Genomic DNA, 19,579 nt, shown 5'->3' with positions numbered 1-19,579 from the left:
AAGCTAATTGAAGCCGTTCGAAACCCTCAGCATGCCCTCAGTGCCAAGCCAAGTATGCGTACGTTGTAGTTTGTGCACGTGGTGTATGGACGTCTGTGACTCTGTGCGTACAAAATGGGCAAGAAAACGAAGACAGGAAAGCAACGCAAGGATAAGTTTTATCATTTGGCAAAAGAAACAGGCTTTAGATCCAGAGCAGCGTTCAAGCTCATTCAACTGAACCGAAAGTTCGAGTTCCTGCAGCGGTCTCGCGTGCTGATCGACCTGTGCGCAGCGCCTGGAGGATGGCTACAGGTCGCGCAAAAATACATGCCAGTGTCCAGTGTCATCATTGGCGTCGACCTCGTGCCCATCAAGCCGATTCCGAGCGTCATTGCTATTCAAGATGACATTACCTCTGGAAGCTGTCGTACAAAGCTCAAGAAGGAGCTCAAGACGTGGAAAGCCGACATCGTGCTCAACGATGGTGCGCCTAACGTCGGAAAAAGCTGGGTGCACGACGCCTACGGTCAGAACGTGCTCACACTTCACGCCGTCAAACTGGCCACCGAGTTTCTCAACAAGGGTGGCTGGTTCATCACGAAGGTGTTCCGTTCTAAGGACTACCAGGCATTGATGTGGGTGCTCAAGAAACTCTTCAGGAAAGTGTCTGCCACCAAGCCCCAGGCGTCGCGTCACGAGTCGGCGGAAATATTCGTCGTCTGTCAGTCGTACATTGCTCCCGACAAGATCGACGCCAGGTTTCTCGACCCCGCTCACCTGTTCAGCGACGTCGACTTGGGCGAAGTCGCCAAGCTGAACCCGGCTCACCCTGAAAAGCAAAAACCGAAGGTTGAGGGCTACCCCGAGAACGACTACACGCTGTACCACAGGGTGCCGGTGATGGACTTTCTCAAGTGCGACAACCACCTGGAAGTGCTCGGCCAGTGCAGCGAGATCGTGATCGACGACGAACAGGTGCTTGCACATCCTCTTACTACTCAGGAGATCAAAGAGTGTTGCAAGGACGTCAAGGTGCTCGGACGTGGCGACATCAAAAACCTGTTGACGTGGAGAAAGAAGCTGAAGGCATGGCTGGAAGAAGCGAGCAAGGAGAAGCACGAGGAGGCTGATGAGGAAGCGGACGTGGAGGAGGTGGAAGATGAAGATGACGAGGAGGTCCAGCTGCTTAAGCACGCGGAGGAAGTTTCGGCAGAACACGCGAAGGAGCTCAAGAAGAAGAAAAAGAAGGTGCTGAAGCAAAGAAAAAAACTGAGAGACCGCATGAATTTGCAGATGGTGCTTAAGGATGACCAAGCCATAATAGAAGAGGATCTCGATCTGTTTAAGCTTAAGGCCATCAAGAACAAGCAGCAGCTGTCCAATGTAGATGAAGTCGACGTTGGTACGCTAGACCCCGCGCAGCCGCTTGAAGAAGACGAAGAGGATGTGGACCATCGCCGAAAGCGTGTTCTGTACAAGAAGAATGCCCTGAATGAAGACTGGTACACTGAGGAGCAGAGGGGAAACAGCGCTGACGAGGATGTCGATTCAGATGACGACGAGCACGAAGAGTTGGAGTTCGAGAGCGATGCCGAGGGAGATGATCGTGACGGAGAAAGCGACAACGAAGCTGCGCCCGAAGAGGACGAAAATCCATTGGTGGTCGACGTGGCATACGGCAGCGTTAAAAACAAGCGCAAAGAATTGGGCAAGTTGTGGTTCGAAAAGGATGTGTTTGCGGACATAGACGATGAGGAGGAACTGCTGGAGCTTGAGATGATGTCAGCAGGCAAAGCAGATAAAGTCAATGGCCAGAAAAAGAGTGAGAAGAAGGTTGCATTCTCAGATGCCACACCGATGGATACAGGAGAGGAAAAGAGTGTCACAGCACTGGGCAGTGAGTCGAAGAAGACAAAAAGCAAGCCAAGAGCCAGTAGTAGCCAGAGTGACAAAAAAGCTGCCGAACCCCCCAAAAAGAAGCAGAAAAGAGTGAAGTTGGACCCAGAGGGCTTGGCTATCGGCACCCTGATGGTGCAGTCTCAAAAGGCAAAGCGCGACATCATAGATGACGGCTACAACCGGTACACATTCAACGATGAGGGCCTCCCCAAATGGTTTGTGGAGGAAGAAAACAAACACAACAGAAAGCAGATGCCAGAAACAGCTGAAATGGTTGCAGAGTACAGAGCACAAATGAAGGCTGTCAATGCCCGACCCATTAGGAAGGTGGCCGAAGCCAAGGCTCGCAAAAAGCTACGCGCGGCGAAGAAACTCGAGAAAGCTCGCAAGAGGGCCGAGACTATTACGGATAAGCTGGACATGACCGATGCTGAAAAGGCGCAGCAGATTCGAGCCCTCTACAAGAAGGTTCTTGGCAAGAAAGACGACGGGAAGGTCACGTATCTTGTTGCCAAGAAAGCAACTGGACGCAAGGTTCGCCGACCACCTGGTGTGAAGGGCCGCTTCAAGGTGGTAGATCCTCGTATGAAGAAGGACTTGCGGAAGAAAAAGGCAGAAATGAAGAAAAAGCGGTGAAATCTTCCTCACAAGACTTCATTCAGCTCTGTCTTTCCAGGCAGTGGACTGGGGTGGGTGTGGTGACCTGCAACTGAGCTGGCCACTCCGCAGACTGCCGAGCGTAGCTGCAGTCGAGCTTGTACATTTTCCGTCTAATCACGGTATCACCATAACAAAACAGGATTACTGTTAAAAAAAATAAAGGACTTCGTTCATGTGCAACTCTTCTCCGTCATATTATATAGAATGACAACCTGTAGCTCTCGTACATCAGTTAGTGAACCAAACATGTTTCTTGTCTTTTCCTTTTGCAAAATGTAGTGTTGTCTAATTGCAAAGTTCAAAAGTAGCAAATACCGAGTTTACAAGCTACAGCTTGATATAAGGTTTAGAAAGCACGACTTCGGCATCTGTGTTTAAGATGTGCATGGGTAAATGTTTCTGTGAGCAGATCCGGACCAGCTCTTTTAAGCAGATCTTGGCACTAGGCACTTTGTCATTTGGGTGTGGCTTCCGAAAACTTCATGGGTATATGGTTTAACTGGCATATTCTTCTCTGATAACAGTAAGCACCAGTGCACTAATCAACAATTCGAGGTAGAGCATTCTGTGTAATATACATGTCGTATCCCTCAAAAATCTGCAAGAACTTTCTGAACGTCTGAATCGACTTTCAAAATGAACAGATGAGCGTTAATAGGAGCAAAAACTTGGACAGCACGATGCATTGTCCTCGTAATCGTGGCAATTTTCTCAAAGTCGTACATCTTGTTTGCCTCCGCATGTACTGCTCGACTTTCCCACATAGCACGATTTTAAAGTTGGCTTTTTGCACAACATTGCAGTAGTTTGGAAAAGCGAGATGCGTAGAAGGCAGGAATTATTGGGCCATTTTAGCCAGAAGACGTTATTTGACAATATGATATGTGTCAACATACCTGCTGCATTATGGGGACTCCTCCACGTTTTGCAAGCCCAGAAAGGTTCCCAGCAGCTCATGCTTGAAAATCACTACTTTGGAACACTGCCGCCCTTGAACTGCACCACTTGCAGCGCGACACCTTTCGGCCGTCAGAGAGTCAGAGTCAGAAGTGGTTTTACTTGGCAATAGATGAATTACAAAAAATTACACCATCTTCCCGTGGGGAACCATGAGAAGGACTTGAAGCATCATGGGGGTTCCGTGTAGGTTTCGTTGTGTTGCCGTTATGTTGTTTCATTTATCGGAGCACAAACGGGAACGTAGTGTGAACCCTACATGGGAACCCCCATGTAGAGACAGCGAAGAGACTGACACCTTTGTTACCTGATCGAACACCTCCTGGTTTTGGTCTTTCTTTATTGCATGCTCACGCTCCTACCCCGCTGCCCGCCCTCTTCGTCCTCTTCTCTGGTTGAGCTGCAAGGCGCGTGGCGCTTTCCCGCCACAGCTTTCCCTTAGGAAATTCAACATCCTCCTCTAAAGTTTTCAGTTGGTCGTTTCCGTTGACGTTCAGCTTCGCGTGCCTTTGTTGAATCAGTAGCTTCTTGATGTAGTTTGAATAAGTGAAGGACATAAAGTGCGTTCGTAGCACTTGCTCCCGTTCCGGTTTGTAGCGCAGTGGGAAGAGCGCCACGTACCTCCTGTTGCAGCCAGAGAGTCGTGTGATCGAAACCGGGCGCCGCTTAACTATTTCTTTTTATAGTGTACTGCGCTGACGTCAGGCCAAATGCTGACGCGGCTGAAGAGACGCGCATGCGCAGTAGAGTGCGGACTGCGGACAACGAGGGAGGGAGGGACACAGCCCCGTGCATGAGATGCTTCGCATCTAAAATTTGTGTATACAGAAAGAGGTCCCATAGCCAGAGATTGAATCGGGGCCTTCTATAGTAGTGAACATTGAAAAATTAGTGCCATAAAATTCTTTTTATGGATTTTTTTTTGTTTTGGACCTCCTATAGTAGTGATAAAAAAAATTAGTGCCACAAAATGCTTTTTATGGACGTCTTAGTTTCGGACCTCCTTTAGTAGTGAATACCGAAAAATTTAACCTTTTTAAAGTTTTTCCTTGTACTTTCTGATGTTTGCTCTTTAGCGACTGTGACGGCTGGAAATTTCACCATTTGCACATGCATTCCAACAGCGACCCTTGCACGTAGGTTGCCCAGAAGGAATTGGGAACATGAATTAAGACAGCTACGAGTGCTAAAAGAATGATACAAACAAAAGAAAAGGTTCATCAGCCCGTTTCCCTTTTAGTGCTGTTTTTTCTAGTACCTGGAAGAAATATTTTCTCTTTTTGTGCGACTTCAGCCACTTGCAGAGGCAGGGAAACTTGTAGTACTTGCTCAGAGCATAGCCTGATACAGGAGGCTGTGCTCAGAGCAAGCACGAGCAGTGGACCTGATCCTGTAAGAAAAGTTGACAGCTTATAAAACCACCAAGTGCCTGTCCAGTCTGTCAAACATGCTCAGTGTACTTCATGCGTGCAGCTCGTCTACTGACATGGCCACGACTTGTTCACCACCGCAACTGCGGCCCTTTCAGAACACGCACACTGTGCGTATCCATACTGTATTTAATCAAACTTCCAGGCATTTGAAAACCAGTAACAACACATCACCAGGAACGGAAGATGATAGGTGTAACGTTAAGGGACAAGAAGAGAGCGGAGTAGGTCAGGGAACAAACGCATGTTAAGGACATATTAGCAGAAATTAAGAAGAAGAGATGGGCGTGGGCAGGGCATGTAATGCGAAGGCAAGATAGCCGTTGGCCATTAAGGGTAACAGAGTGGATCCCTAGAGAAGGCAAGCATGGCAGAAGGTGGCAGAAAGTTAGGTGGGCAGATGAGATCAAGAAGTTTGCGGGGATAAATTGTCGCAGTTAGCACAGGACCGTAATAATAGGAAAGATCCATGGGAGAGGCCATGCCCTACAGTGGGTGTAGATAGACTGATGATGATGATGAACAACACATCAAGGTAGGCATGGCTTAAACCACCAGACGCACAGGAGGTGATGCTAATTATAAAGCAGTTGCAACACGTGTAGCACAGGCCACATACCTGAGCTCTCAGAAGTTTGGCCAATGGAACGTATTGGCTAGCAAGCAGTGGCCCTATTGAGTGTTACTACAGCAGCCTTGTGTGCTGGGAAGTGCGAATTCATGTCAAATGTTAGTGGAACACAGAAAGGCTACTCTTGCGGACTGAGCTGAATTAAGGGAACACTGGTAGACCCAACCAATGCCGTGAAAAGGCACAGAAACAGAGAAAGGAAAACTTCCGACCAAACTCTTGCCACAACTGGTGTCCACGATCCACTCTCAACCTCGTGCGATGTCTCCCAAATTCACGTCATGGAAATTATTACAGCTTCAACGCCCCAACTACCTAGAACAGCGGCAAACTGATCACAAAGAAGTCTTTTTTTTTTTATTAAACCATGGGGGCTTTACAAGCCAAAGTTATATACAGTCAACATTAGGGAAAAATTGGCACATGGCCATACACACTTACCGCCTCATTAGGAAAAAGTCATTGGGTGTTCTACCGTTCTGTAGCAAGATTAGAGAAAAAAAAAAACGCAAAAAAGCTGAGGGGTATCCCCAAGAAAAAGTACCATTGAGCTGTCAGCATGACCTTAAACATCTTGAAGTAATGCAGACTCTACCAACCAGCCCAACTGCCCATTCTTTTCAGCATGAACTTTTTTATGGGCTTGAAATGCAAAGCATGGCTCTCACGGTGCCATGCCTCCTATGCGGGACATTTTTGTCCAGTTGCATCTATCTTTATCAGGTTTGTAGTAGGCTTGCTCATAAAACTTAACTTGCAACAGCTCCAATAGTCAGTGCATCACCTCCTGTATTTTTACAATGCCAAACGCATCAGCCCGTACAGGCCAACCAAGCCCTCTTCCCCAATCGCTAGCCTTCCCAGCGCTTTAGTCACAAGACCGGTTCATCTTAGGGCAACACGTAGTGGAAAGCAGCAGGCGAAACATGCCAAATTCCTTACACTTGTAAAGCTCAGCAGATTGACTGCACAGGGCAGTTGCGCATTAGAGAGAAAGGAAGCTCAACTTAAGTAATAGTTATTGTTGTAAAATAAAATAAAGGCAGGTGGCCTCTTATTCCAGAAAGCTGTGAGCGAACACTTGCTCTAGCAAAGAAGCTGGCATTACCACGACTTATTTGTGTCTAGAAAGGATTAAGCAATGAGGGATCCTTTAGCCTTCTTTGAAAACACATATCCAGTTTTTCCCCTCAGGAGGACGCAGGTGCTGGCAGCACACCTATTAATGCTACTATCACACGATAAAATTACGCTCTTTTAATAACAAGACGTCATGTGGTACAGGGTCAGCACTAATGGCACTATTGCAAGCAGTGCAGTCACCAGTGAAGTCTAGCCCCGTATTGTTGCCTTCTAGACGGCACTGGCACAGTCGCGTCCGTCGGCTTGACCTTCACGAAGCAAACCCCGTGCTGGGTCACCTGTGTGCCTTCATCCTTGGACCCTTCGCACAGGAGCACAAACAAGGATGCCTTACGGCAGCTGCGATAGATGCTGGCCAGAAGCCCGTCCAGCTCGCGCAAGTTCCCCAGCTTACCATTCACAGACCGCGCATTCAGCCCCACCATGACCAGCTGCTCGGTCTTCATTGCAGACATTGCCGCCTTCGCTGCTTCGCCATTGTTCTGCACTTCCGTGTGCACCGTGGCATTCAGCACAAAATTCGGGTAGTTGCTGAGAACTTGCTTGGTGCCAATGAGATGCGTTGGTCTCTTGTTCTGCTCCCTATTCAGGTAGGAGAAGAGGTTGCTTACAGCACCCTTGAACTCCTTCTCCTTCAGCTGGCGTAGACACTTGGGAATGGGGGTCTTTCGCAGTGCTTTCTTTGCCTCCTCCATGGGCTCCTCAGGCTCTTCAGGCTCCTCTTCAGGCTCCTTCTCAGGCTCCTTCTCAGGCTGTGTCTCTTCTATTTCCTTGGGGTCATAGACGTACACGTCCGTGAGGGCCTTGACCTCGTCGTACTTGTGGTACGCCTTCTCTATGATCAGCTCGTGCTCCTTCTGCAGGGCTGAGTCTCCGTAGAAGAGGCCCTGGCTCAGCTTGTACTTGATGAGGCGGAGACTCGCCGAGGCGTCCTCGGCCGAGCAGTGGCCGTCGGTGCCCGTCTGGATCGCCTCTCCGAGGAAGACCTCGGTGAGCAGCTTGAGCTTGGACTTGATGCGGCGCACTCCCGTCAGGTTGAAGACGACGCTGGAGTCGATGACGTACGGGTGCATCATGTTCAGGGCGTGCAGGTCCCCGTTGAGCGACTGGCCCACCATAATGGCGTCAGCGGGAAGGATCTCGCTGATGGCCCGCTGCACGTCCTCGATGCGCGTCCACACGGGGTCCAGCATCTCCTTGGTGATGCCGCTGTACTGGGTGAGGTAGTCGATGATGCGGTTCCGCGGCTTCACCAGCTCATCCAGCACCACTTTCTCGTCCTCGTCGACCATGGTCACGCGCGTCAGCTCGTTCTTGCGGGCGGTCGTGAAGCACATCTCGCAGTCCAGGCCGTACATGGGCGACCTGGCGAGGGGCGGCAGAATGGGAAAGAAGAACTCTACAGACATGCCGTACGTTTGTAAACAGAGGTGCACTTGTAAACTGTGGGCAATAGATTGCCTACACTTGTGCAGAAGCCACCATTTCGATGGTAGTCGCTACCAATGCCACTGCATTTTTATTACGTCACAACGTGAAGTAGGCGGAAAGTGCAGAGTAATAACAAGATGGGAGGAGAAACGATGCCTTCTAGATTGGCCAGATAACGTTATAAGCACTTGGCCTAGGCTAAGCTAGCGGCAGCTATTACGGGCGAAGAAGCTGCGTGGCCAACGTGATCAGCATATCACTGCGCAGCCATGAAATGAATTGTGGCCGCTATCATTTCGTCTATCAGGTGCCGCTACCCTCTCCTTTGCAGTCGCAGAAATTTCAGAGTCGGCGATATTTTTCATTGTGACATTATCTGGTCGCTTTACTGCTCCCACTGCAACGGGCCGTTTCCCCTCCTATATATATGTCATTGTTCCGTGGCGTAAAAGAAGTGGGCTTCTGAACTTCCGGAGTTTGTATACAAGCTAAAATTGGTTTGACTGCTGGCGTGGGGCGTAAGCTGCACGATAGATGGCATGAAATTGATAGCACATTAGGCTAAGCGTGAAAATAAAGAATGATTAGTGTAAGCAGAAAAGGCAACAAGTGCAGTGAAATGCTAGGGCATAGGCTTGGCACCTCTTGCCTACTGTAATAGCATGCGTGACCACAGGCTAACAGAACGGCTAAATACTAAGATTCACACACTATGTAACCAATCTTACACACTGGAAAGATTCTTTGATAGAGTTTTAACGTTTCGTTTTTTGTCAATGACCAAACTTTCGATCCACTAAAAGTTGTTCCTGCAAACACGGGTAGGGATCATGTGCAGCCTTTCCTCTTCTAACCAAGAAGAGCAGTCTTGCAGCATAGAATTGGTAGCATGCCAAACGTTCAACCGGAGATTTTTGAACAGATTTCTGCACTGCTTGTAATAAAGCAAATGTTATTAGCTTTTCAGCGCGTTTTCACTTTTGCAATGAATAGAGCGCACGTACTCCATCAAAATGTTAATGTCCGGTTAAGGTCTGTTAACATCCTTTTTGGAAGCCCGTCTTTCCATTGTATTCAAGGCAACTGATTGTATTGTATTTTAAGGTGAAGTCGCTTTTGTGTGTAGGCTACTTCTTCCCAAAATCTGTCCATCCGCGACAAACGACACGCCGCTTTCCACAGGCATACACGGGCCACATTAATAAGCTGTTGCACATATCCCGGCACACCACAGTACAAATGGTCACGTGACGGTGAAATTCGCCCAGTTTGTGAGATGGTGTGGTGCGGTGAGAACCTGTCTGTGCGCACGGAAGTTGACGCCTCCTAGGAGAGGGCAGGTCATAGATAAGTCATCGTCTTTATCATCAGCATCATTATCAACAGCCTACTCAGGCCCACTGCAGGGCGAAGCCCTCTCCCACTGACCTCCAAGCGTTGCTGTCCTGCACCGCTCGAGTCCCCTGCTGGCCATCAAATTTCCCTACTTCATCCCTCCATTACGTTATTGGCTTTCCCCTTCTCCTAGACCCACCTCTTGGTATCCACTCCCTTACCCTAATTGTCTATCAGTTGTCGGTTCGTCTCACCACATGGCCAGCCCAAATCAATTTCTTTTTCTTTACTTAAACTATGATACCCTCTACTCAAGTTTGTTCCCTGATCCAGGAAGCTCGTTTGCTGTCCCTGAGTGTTACTCCTAACATTATTCGTTCCATGGCCTGTTGAGCCGTATGTCATCACCTGCATGTCATCACCGGCACTGGTTGTATATCTTCCTTTGAGTGATAGGGGTAGCTTACTTTTCATTATTTGGGAGTGCTTGCCGAGTGCTCCTCAAACCACACCTATTCTGCGTCACATTTCTCTCTCGTGGTTGGGGTCAGCACTAACCATGTGTCCGAGGTAGTTATATTCTTTCACTTCTAGCATTTCGTTTCCTAAGTTGAAGACGGCACTTTCGGCATGCATATTCTTCATTACTTCAGATTTATTCATACTTATTTTCAGCCCCACGGCCGTGCTTTCTGATTGTAGTTCCTCAAGCATTTCTTGCAAGTGTTCTCCAGTCTCACTCAGCAAGACTATGTCGTCTGCAAACCTCAATAAACTCAAGTATTCTCCGTTTATCCTTAATCCTGAGTTTTTCTCAATCAAGTATTCTGAATACCCCTCCAGACATGCTGTGAACAGTTTTGGTGAGATGGTACCTCCCTGTCTTCCTTTCAAATCGGGAATTCATTGCTTTGCTTGTGAAATGTTATCCCGCCCATACATCCCTTATATATGTCATCTAGAAGCCTTATGTAGGTCTCTTCTATTCCTTGGTCTTTGAATGTGTTTAGCATAGCTACTGAGTCAAATGCTTCCTCATAGTCAATACATGCCATGTAAATGGGTGTAGTGTACTCTGCAGATTTTTCTATTACTTGATTGACAACATGAATGTGATCCATGGTTGAGTACACTTTCCTAAACCCAACCTGCTCTCTGGGTCGTTGGGAATCCAGGTTGTCACCTGCGCGGTTAACTATTACTTTGGCAAACAGCTCGTAAACAATTGAGAGTAGGCTGATGGGTCTGATTATTAAGGCCTCTGCTATCTCCCTTCTTACGAATCAGAATAATGTTGGCATTTTTCCGGGCTATGGAAAGTTTTTGAGTCTTCAAGCTTTTCAAAAATAGTGCAGCAAGCTTTTCCAGTACTGTATCTCCTCCCTCCTTCAAAAGATCAACGGTTACGCCCTTGTCACGTTTTCTATTTTCATGCATTTGAGAGCCTTTCCAACTTCCTTTTTAGTTACTTGTGGGGCATCGCAAGTTGAGCTTGCACTCTCAGCAGTTTCCCCTGGTCTGACGTCGCTGGCATACAGCCTGGTGTAGAATCGTTCTGCTACCTTTATTATTTCGTCCAAGCTGTGTGTAATGTTACCCTGCTCGTCTCTGAGTGCGTACATCCTGTCTGATTGATTGATTGTAGGGTTTAACGCGCCGACGCAATGGAGGCGATGAGGCGCGCCGTAGTGGAGGGCTCCGGATTAATTTTGACCACCTGGGGATCTTTAACGTTCGCCGAAATCTCGTACACACGGGTGTTTTTGCTCTTCGCCTCCATCAGAAAAGCGACCGCCGCAGCCGGGAATCGTACATCCTGTCTTTGCTCCTCTTAGTTGCTTTCAAGCATCCTCCCAATAGCAGCGTTTCCTCGGTCACTGCCATGTCGTCCGTTTCACTTCTGTTAATCTCCTCTGCTAACTCAACTTGATCCACCGTACTTGACACTTTCATTTTCTTACGTTTTGCAAGTAGTTCCTTCATTTTCTTAGTCAGTTTCCCAGTTTCTCTGCGTGTTGCTTCTCCCGCAGCTGCTGCTGATTCATTGAGCGCCGATGTTAGGTTGTCATTTGGCCTGCCCACACTAACCCATTCTCGTTAACAAGCACCAATTAGTTTTAAAGATTTATTTTAAACCCCTCTGTCCTGGCTCTGACCGACTCCATGTGGGGTTTCTTAGCTTTCACGAGATTCCTTCTTTCTATTTTGAGATTCAGCCTTATCTTGCATCTAACCATCCTATGATCGCTGCTCCGAATCTTACTTAGCACCTCTAAATCCTGCACAATAGCTGGGTTCACTTAAAATGAAGTCAATTTCGTTTTTTGTTGTTCCATCCGGCACTTTCCATGTCCATTTCCTATTCTTTTGCTTGTAGGAGAATGTGCCCATCAACCACGGGTTATTTCTCTCCGCAAATCCCACCGGTGCATCTCCTCGACTGTTGTGATTGTCTATTCCAAAAATTCCCACTGACGTTTCTCCCATTTGCTTCTTACCGACTTTCGTGTTGAAGTGTCCAGTCACAATTGTGAGCTGTGTTCCCTTCTTCACTGCTGATTCCACGTCCTCGTAGAAGATGCCTGCGGCCTATTCATCGTAGCTAGTTGTTGGTGCATAGACCTGCAGTATCTTTAACCTGTATTGCTTGTTTAGTTTGATCACAATGGCTGCGACTTTTTTGTTAATGCTGAAGAATTCTTCACCGTTTCCTGCTATTTCTCTATGGATTAAGGATCTCACCCCGTGTTCTTTCTTCTCTTGGAGTCTTCTGTAGCTTAACATGCCCACTAGTCAGCTCCATGAAGCCCTCTCCTGTTCTTCTAACTTCACTTAACCCTATGATATCCCACCTAATGTCTGACAGGGTTCGTGCATTGTTAACAATACAGCGCAACAGAAACAGACTTAGGCTGAGGCACACAGGACGAGCGCTGACTTCCAACAGAACTTTTATTACAGAAACAAGCCTCATTTATACACACGCATGCACACACCTACAATGAAACATTCGACACGATAGGTATTCTATATCAAATGTGCCGGAAACATGACATTCAAAACAGACGCCAATATGATTATCAGCCTGCCCGCACTCGGCACGTGTGTGTACATTGAGGTGGCAAGCTAGGTTGCTCCGTTTCGCACGTGTAGATACTCAAGTTCCTTTGTGGACAGGGCTATGGAAGGAGCGCTGACACAATCTTCGCCTAGCCTACTGATTTCCGCAGCTTCCACAATTTCCCAAGGGGAACTTGACGTGTGAAACAGAGCAACCTAGCTTGCCATCTCAATGTACACACACGTGCTGAGTGCGGGCAGGCTGATAATCATATTGGCGTCTGTTTTGAATGTCATGTTTCCGGCACATTTGATATAGATTACCTATCGTGTTGAATGTTTCATCGTAGGTGTGTGCATGCGTGTGTATAAATGAGGCTTGTTTCTGTAATAAAAGTTCAGTTGGAAGTCAGTGCTCATCCTGTGTGCCTCAGCTTAAGTCTTTGTTTCTGTTGCACTGTATTGTTAAGCTGAATGACCAATTAGCAAAATACTACACTCTGCTTCGTGCATTGAACGTTGCCAGGGTCAAGTTGATGGATAAGGGCCAGTGCCACTTATATACCTGCCCCTCGTGGTATGGAATGTATGTGGGTGAACTGCTAAACAGGATGTTTACACACTTTCCGACAATCCACAATCAGTAGATTACACAGTTTTTATCACTTGTGCGGTTAAGAAATGAACCTTTCAAATTTTGCCACAGGCAGATTATCACGAGTATAACTCAAAATTTTTGGAAAATTTTCGATCGATATCCCTAGACAACAAAATGTGCCTGACCTGGGCACTCGTGCAGTCCGGCCTTGAGGGAAATGAGACGGCCCGCGAACTTGCCCGAGGGTTCACAACCCCGGCAGGGCCTAATCTTTATCCCTATCACGGGTGTGCGAGGGATCGCCTGGTCACATCTCATGACATCACAACACACTACCGCCTCTCCCGCCAGATCTACCCACTGCTGGACCAGCGATTGGGTAACAACAAAGCACATACTTGGCATTTACAACAAACAAACACCTTCCCCATTCCAGCTCACCTGACACACATACACCTAAGTCTTCACGCCGCCCTTTCTCCCGCTATATGGGCATGCCCACAAAATACGTCCTTACTAATCACCTCTGAGGAGCACTGGGAGGCCGTGCTCCGCAGCTCCGATCTGGGCCTTCAGGTCCGGTTAATCGATAGGGCTGTGGAAGTTGCCCTCGAGTGGAGGATGCCACCGGCTACAAGCGCCACCTGAATGGCATAAACCGAATAAAGTTTTATCTCTCTCTCTTCAAATCTATTCATCAGGCGGAATCCAATCACACCACGGCCCCTTGCAACCACTTGCACACAATAATAGAATACGCATTACGCTTACTTGTCGTGGACCGGACGGTACTTTTTCTTCGTATACACATAGGCATCCGTGTTGTTGCATGGGATCAGTGGATAGCCTTCCATCAACATCTGCACAGGACTTAACAAAAGCATGGTGCGGGGAAAAACATCCGGGCTGCGAATCAGTTTTTCGGCCTTCCGGCGTTTCTTTGCCGCGGCTATGGCTTCGGCTGTCTCGCTGTCGGCTGCCTCCGCCGGAGGCTGTGCACCGTCGCCACTCGCTTGTGATGAGGGTGCCTCCGCCGGAGGCTGAGCACCGTCGCTACTCGCTTGTGATGACGAAGGCTCCCCGCCCTCTCCGGGTGCAGCAATGGGCGCGAACGCCCGGTAACACTTGTAAATCGCGCCGGCCGCCTCGGCGGCCTCTAATGAGCCGAACACGTGACGCAGCCTGAGGCCGCTCCGCACACTGATCGGCACTTGCGTCAGTTCAGATTCCGTCGTGGAGCCGTATCGTGCGGCAGGATCCACGCGGACACCGCCGTCGGGAAACAGCTGCCTTAGGTTGTCAAAGTTCTTGGCGTTTTCACCGAGGTCATCGGCCGATAACCCACTCACAATGACAACGACAGTGTGGCTGGTCTTGGTATAGCGCATGTACCGACACCAGCGGGTCAATATCGGCGATTCCGGGCCCATCATGGATACAAGCAGCAGGCTCTGGATGTCTTGAAGGAACACAAAAGGCTTCCCTTCTTCAGTGCCGGCACTGCCACTGACGTTGTTGTGGGAGTCCGGCCAGGTCCAAGCAGCCTGGCAGCCCATGTCAGTCATGTAAAATTTAGGAAACGCCATGCGAGCTTCACAGCGGGCAATCTTTTCACGTTTGAGCCTAACCCATTCCTCTTCAATCGGTTCTTCTTTTTCCAAGGCGTCCGCAGCCTCCCCCTCGGAAATGGGTGCTGTATTGGGGGCACCTCTTTCAAGTGTTGGACGTTTGTTCTGGCCTCCGTCTGACGCATCGGCTGAGGGTGCTTGGGCGCATATTTGTAAAAACGCCTTAAGCTTCCTTTTCTTGGACTCCATACGCTTCAACTTTTTGGAGCTTAGGCCAACTTGCCTCTTGGCTTCACTATCAACCGTTGCCATCACGATGATCAGTCACGAAATAAGTTCAGTGTCACCAAGGTCTGAGAAGCACGTGGACGATATCTGCTGCTCCGTGCGTGACGGGGTAGCTACCATACACCAGTGTCCTCAAGAGTGTCGTACCGTTGCTCGATTTCAGTACTGAGCAAAATATAACGAAACAATACCATGTCGCATACAGTATTTGCTAATTTAAAGTGCACAAAAAAAGCCACAGTCTACACGTGAACAAACGCGCACTTCGCTTCGGGTCTACACGGCTCGTTCTGGATGTGTATGGCCGTACTGGACATACGGCTATTCCCTTTGTAGCAGGATTTATTCTACTGTGCATTGTGAAACTAAATAGCTGCATACAAGAACTAAGCAAAAAAATAAAAGTTGAACTAAAATTAAGAACAAGTTGCAGATCTCCTGGCAAAACTCTAAATTACACTTTCCAAATTAATTTTGCATTATTTTATTTTATAAGCTTTATTTTTAAAGCTCTAGCTTTAAAAATACTTAATAGTTTTAGATTTGAAGCACTATAATTTGCAGATAAAACTTGCTTTACTTGATAAAACTTGAACGTGGCTTTGTTTCTGGCCCAGCCACGTGACGATCCAGTTCTGCTATGGTGGCTGCCATGTTCCTCCATGTGCCATGTGTTTGTTACCTTGCTTGATTCACTTTGCCTTATTTGTATTGCCGATATTGCTTGTATTGTGGTAAACAACGAGTTTAAAGCGCATAACTGGTATTAAGTGCTATAACTGGAGAAGTGCAAGCAGCTACAATGACTGCTACACAATTACTGAAAGAAATTGAGCGTACTGTGGTCCTTGGCGAGAGCCGCACCGATAAGTTTGGAAGTGCGCGGGACTGTACCACAGACGATGACGACTTCAGTTTCCTGTGTTTTCTGGCGGACTGCATCGTGCGAGGAGACTGCGTGAGTATATTCACAGACGAGCGCGTAAAAAGAGTGATAAACGTGTCGTCTGCTGCGGCTTTTTCGAAGGAAATTGCTGAAAAATGCGAGAACTACCTCCAAAACGCCAGCCACTGTCGCACTCTGGCGGTGCTTTTGATCGGGGTATCAGCCCTGAAGCTGTTCGTGCAGTGCAACTGGACGGGACCAGCTGTGTCCTTTGAAAGTGACGTTTTTCCCAACGGAAATTCTGAAGAACAGCAGCTCCGGTGCCTGCAAGCACTCGAAATTGGTGGGGAACAACCGTATCACTTGATCGAACAGCCGAATTTTCTTATCATCGCCAAGGCTTTGCTCTTGGACTGTGGTGTAATGCTACGAAGTTGCTGGACAGCTGACTGGTGGGCTTGGAGGTGCGCTTACGTTCATCAGTTGATCATGCTGGACCGATCCCATGAACTGTATCGTAAAATCTGCGAGCGAATCGCGAAGGTCGAAAGTAATTTGCCCTCAGGGAATGAAAGTGACGAACAAAGAAAGCTGAATATGGTATTTTACACAGAGGCCGCCATGTCTCACGTGTATCACTTCGAGGTGAGAAGCAGCCGCTCCTATTTGGAAATGGCGAAAAATGTGTCCAACCTTGAGTTCCAGCTAACTGGCGCACTTGGAAAGCGAACCTACCACCAGGTAAATGAGCTGGCGCAGTTGCTGCTCGAAGTACAGCACAAAGGCAGCGGTGACTTGCAAGACTTGCCGAAAGAAACGCCAAAGCATTTCCCCAGAAATGTGCCGCTTAGCGATGACACTGTCATGAACGAGGTCAAGTTCAGCTCGGAGGCACCTAGCGGAATTTGCCTCACACTCGAGGAAGCCAGCCTTCTTCTGGCAGTGTGCATTCTGAACAAGAGCATCAGTGCACCAGATGCCCTGAGAGACGAAGAAATGATGGCGTACGTCGAGCGGGTGTTGGCAGTGCCACGTGCGTGGTCAGTGCAGTTCAGTGCACTGTTTCACCGGTGCCGACTGGAGTGCAAGAGCAGCCGGAGGGTAGAACGCTCCATGTCCCAGCTCCAGTGCCTCGTCGACGCTGTCAATTCGCCTGATCCCCACGCTGGCTTCAGGCAAGAGCTGTTCTTTTGTGTGGCCATGCCGTCAATATGGCAAGTGGAGAAAGAACTGGGCAACCTGTTCTTTGCCCTTGGTGCCACAAAGAGTGCTCTGGACGTCTTCATGAAATACGAGCTCTGGGAAGAGGTCATTGACTGCTACACCAAGATAGGCCGTCGGGACAGGGCAGAAGGGATCGTGAGAAAACTGCTGGAACAAAGTGAAACAGCTCACCTCTACTGCCTGCTTGGCGACGCCACACAGGACCCAGAGCACTACTCCAAAGCCTGGGAGATATCGGGCCACTCCAGTGCCAGGGCCCAGCGTTCACTGGGCATGTTTCACTACAACAAGAAGCAGTTTGCAGAAGCCATTCCACATCTGGAGAAGTCCACAGAGCTGAATGGCATGCATCTAAATGCCTGGTTTGCCTTGGGCTACTCGGCTATGCAGGTCGAGGACTACGACCTCTCGGTGAAGGCGTATAAGCGTGTGGTGTCACTAGACCCCGAGAACTTGGAGGCGTGGAACAACATGGCCAGTGCCTACATACACATGGGAGACAAGGCCAAGGCTTGGCGAGTGCTGCAGGAAGCGTTGAAGTGCAGCTACGACAACTGGAGGGTGTGGGAGAACTACCTGCTGGTGTGCATGGACGTCGGAGCCTTCGAGGAGTGCATCACCGCGTGGCACAGGCTCATCGACATCAAGGGCAAGCACTCGGACGGCAAGGTGGCCAAGCTGTTGGTGCGAGTGGTCGCAGAAGCCATCCCTGACATGCATGGCAAGCCAGGCACCCACCTGAAACCCAAGCTGCTGGAGCTTTTTGGTCGAGTGACGTCGGTGGTAACCACCGATGCCGACATCTGGTACTCGTATGCATCCCTCTATCGGATTTCAAGCGAGGGCTCGAACACTACTGTCGAGGAGATTGAACGGATGCTGCAGTTTTTCCAGAAGTCTTTTCGCTGTCACGGCCAAAAGCAGAATTGGGAAAAGGACGCAGTGACCTGCAAGGAGCATTTGGTGCGTTCCAGAGAACTTTTGGAGATCTACGTTTCTGCGACGAAGGGAGTGAGTGATGTGGCTCGCAAGCGCCAGCTTCTGTCCTCGGCTCGGATCACAGTGAAAGGGACGCTTTCACTGGTCCAGAACTACAGAGTGAATTACACGCCTCAGACACTTGACGAACTGGCCCCTCTAATTGACAGCCTTGCAGCAAAGTTGGAAGAAGTTTCACAACTTGTTGATTCTCTGAACTGAACTTCCAAAGTGCTGCAATGCTACCGCTGTGTTGACAGTTTTGTCATTGTGCACATTGGCTGTGAACGCATGTCTTTACTGTACACACATTGTACGTTGCTTTTCATAAATTTGAGTACTTTATGGAGAACAATTCCACCTTGGTGCAAAGTGTCATTTATTTATTCACAGTAACCTATAATGGCCATTGAAGAGGGGGCATTCATAAAAATGTACACAATTAACATATAGGAGGGAGTATATTTATACAACAAATGGCTTAAATGTGAGCATGAAAGTGAAATATCCTCTCAGGGAGTAAGTAAAAAAAAAGTTGCAAAGCTCTTGAGTTGGTTATTGGAATTTGCTGTCGTCAATTTGGTGATATGCAATTGTAAACTATCCTTGTTGACTATGTATGAATGAGTGGGCAAAAGGCAGTTATTGACGCATGAGTAATTTCAGTTTGTAACACTCGGCATGGTGTGGAAACGTGATGAAAATTGGTACGAAGGTTATGAAACGATGATAGGCAGAAAAGTTTGTGGCAATGTGTAAAGCTGGCAATTTGGTTTAGTTTTATTGCTGTTATGCTAGAAATCTGTGAATAGTGTGTGAAACAAGCTGCACGTTTTTGCACAGATTTCTTGAAAGTTATGAGGTAGGCTGGGTCGGCATTGCAAATGTCTGATGTATATCTTATTCTTGGATGTACTACTGGTGTAGGGAAGGCAAGCTTGCATAGTTTCGGATTAGGAGGAGCCCAAGCAAGGGTAGGTGTTTGAGAAGACCGAATGAGTAGCCAATGGATGCTACAGCGAGTTTAACCCTTTGCAGTCCATGCCTTTACCTCCTTTCCGGCCCTTCTGATCTAAAAAGTGGGTAAAAGGTCCAGACCAGAACGGCCGAACCTTTTATCCACTGTGAGAAAAAAAAATTGAGAAAAACTGCAAAATTTAACCTTGAACGCCTGAGTCGGGCGTACCCTGACAGCGGATTGCTGCGGCCGTGTTGCCGTGTACGGCCGTGTCGGGCTGGGCCCGAGAACAGACCGCAAAGGATTAATGGGAGTGCCATGGTAGATTCCAAGGTGCCATAAACATAGCGAGGTCAAACATTTATAAGATTAGATTACTTTTATGAAGTGGCAGCAATGTTTATCTGAAAAAACAAGAGCGCAATCAGTGATGGTACATTAGTACCACGGTCAAAGGGCCATGCAGATAAAATACAAGTTTGTTTTATTCGAAGGATTTCGTGTTTTATAGTGCCCCCAGCACTTGCCCGAAAGCAAACAATGCTTTATTC

General features: G+C 48.2%; 3 protein-coding genes across 3 annotated transcripts; 2 read left to right on the top strand and 1 right to left on the bottom strand.

Annotated features, from left to right (window-relative positions):
- Positions 1 to 49: 49 nt before the first annotated feature.
- Positions 50 to 2,721, top strand: LOC144152247 (pre-rRNA 2'-O-ribose RNA methyltransferase FTSJ3). Its single transcript, XM_077683481.1, has one exon. The coding sequence runs from the start codon at positions 115 to 117 to the stop codon at positions 2,515 to 2,517; it is 2,403 nt and encodes an 800-aa protein (XP_077539607.1). The 5' UTR covers positions 50 to 114; the 3' UTR covers positions 2,518 to 2,721.
- Positions 2,722 to 6,796: 4,075 nt separating this feature from the next.
- Rexo5 (RNA exonuclease 5) lies at positions 6,797 to 15,298 on the bottom strand. Its single transcript, XM_077683482.1, has 2 exons — positions 13,898 to 15,298; positions 6,797 to 8,067 (listed from the first exon to the last, which is right to left on the bottom strand). The coding sequence occupies exons 1-2, from the start codon at positions 15,004 to 15,006 to the stop codon at positions 6,879 to 6,881; spliced, it is 2,298 nt and encodes a 765-aa protein (XP_077539608.1). The 5' UTR covers positions 15,007 to 15,298; the 3' UTR covers positions 6,797 to 6,878.
- Positions 15,299 to 15,599: 301 nt separating this feature from the next.
- LOC144153104 (tetratricopeptide repeat protein 27) lies at positions 15,600 to 18,430 on the top strand. Its single transcript, XM_077684764.1, has one exon. It carries the CDS (start codon positions 15,785 to 15,787, stop codon positions 18,290 to 18,292), a length of 2,508 nt encoding a protein of 835 aa, XP_077540890.1. The 5' UTR covers positions 15,600 to 15,784; the 3' UTR covers positions 18,293 to 18,430.
- Positions 18,431 to 19,579: the final 1,149 nt, after the last annotated feature.

This window comes from Haemaphysalis longicornis, unplaced genomic scaffold, assembly GCF_048455015.1.
Source record: "Haemaphysalis longicornis isolate Haplotype H1 unplaced genomic scaffold, Haemaphysalis longicornis Haplotype H1 scaffold_9, whole genome shotgun sequence".
NCBI classification, from domain to species: Eukaryota; Metazoa; Arthropoda; class Arachnida; order Ixodida; family Ixodidae; genus Haemaphysalis; species Haemaphysalis longicornis.
Note: the sequence above shows the minus strand (reverse complement) of the source record. Positions and strands in the feature narration are given on the sequence as shown.

What these genes read in the sequence shown, in the direction of transcription:
- LOC144152247 (XM_077683481.1), top strand. Translation starts at nt 115, where the DNA reads ATGGGCAAGAAAACGAAGACAGGAAAGCAACGCAAGGATAAGTTTTAT.
- Rexo5 (XM_077683482.1), bottom strand. Translation starts at nt 15,006, where the DNA reads ATGGCAACGGTTGATAGTGAAGCCAAGAGGCAAGTTGGCCTAAGCTCC. An exon ending in TACCGTCCGGTCCACGACAA is followed by an intron (nt 8,068 to 13,897) that starts GTAAGCGTAATG and finishes GCCCCTCGCCAG; the next exon opens with GTCGCCCATGTACGGCCTGG.
- LOC144153104 (XM_077684764.1), top strand. Translation starts at nt 15,785, where the DNA reads ATGACTGCTACACAATTACTGAAAGAAATTGAGCGTACTGTGGTCCTT.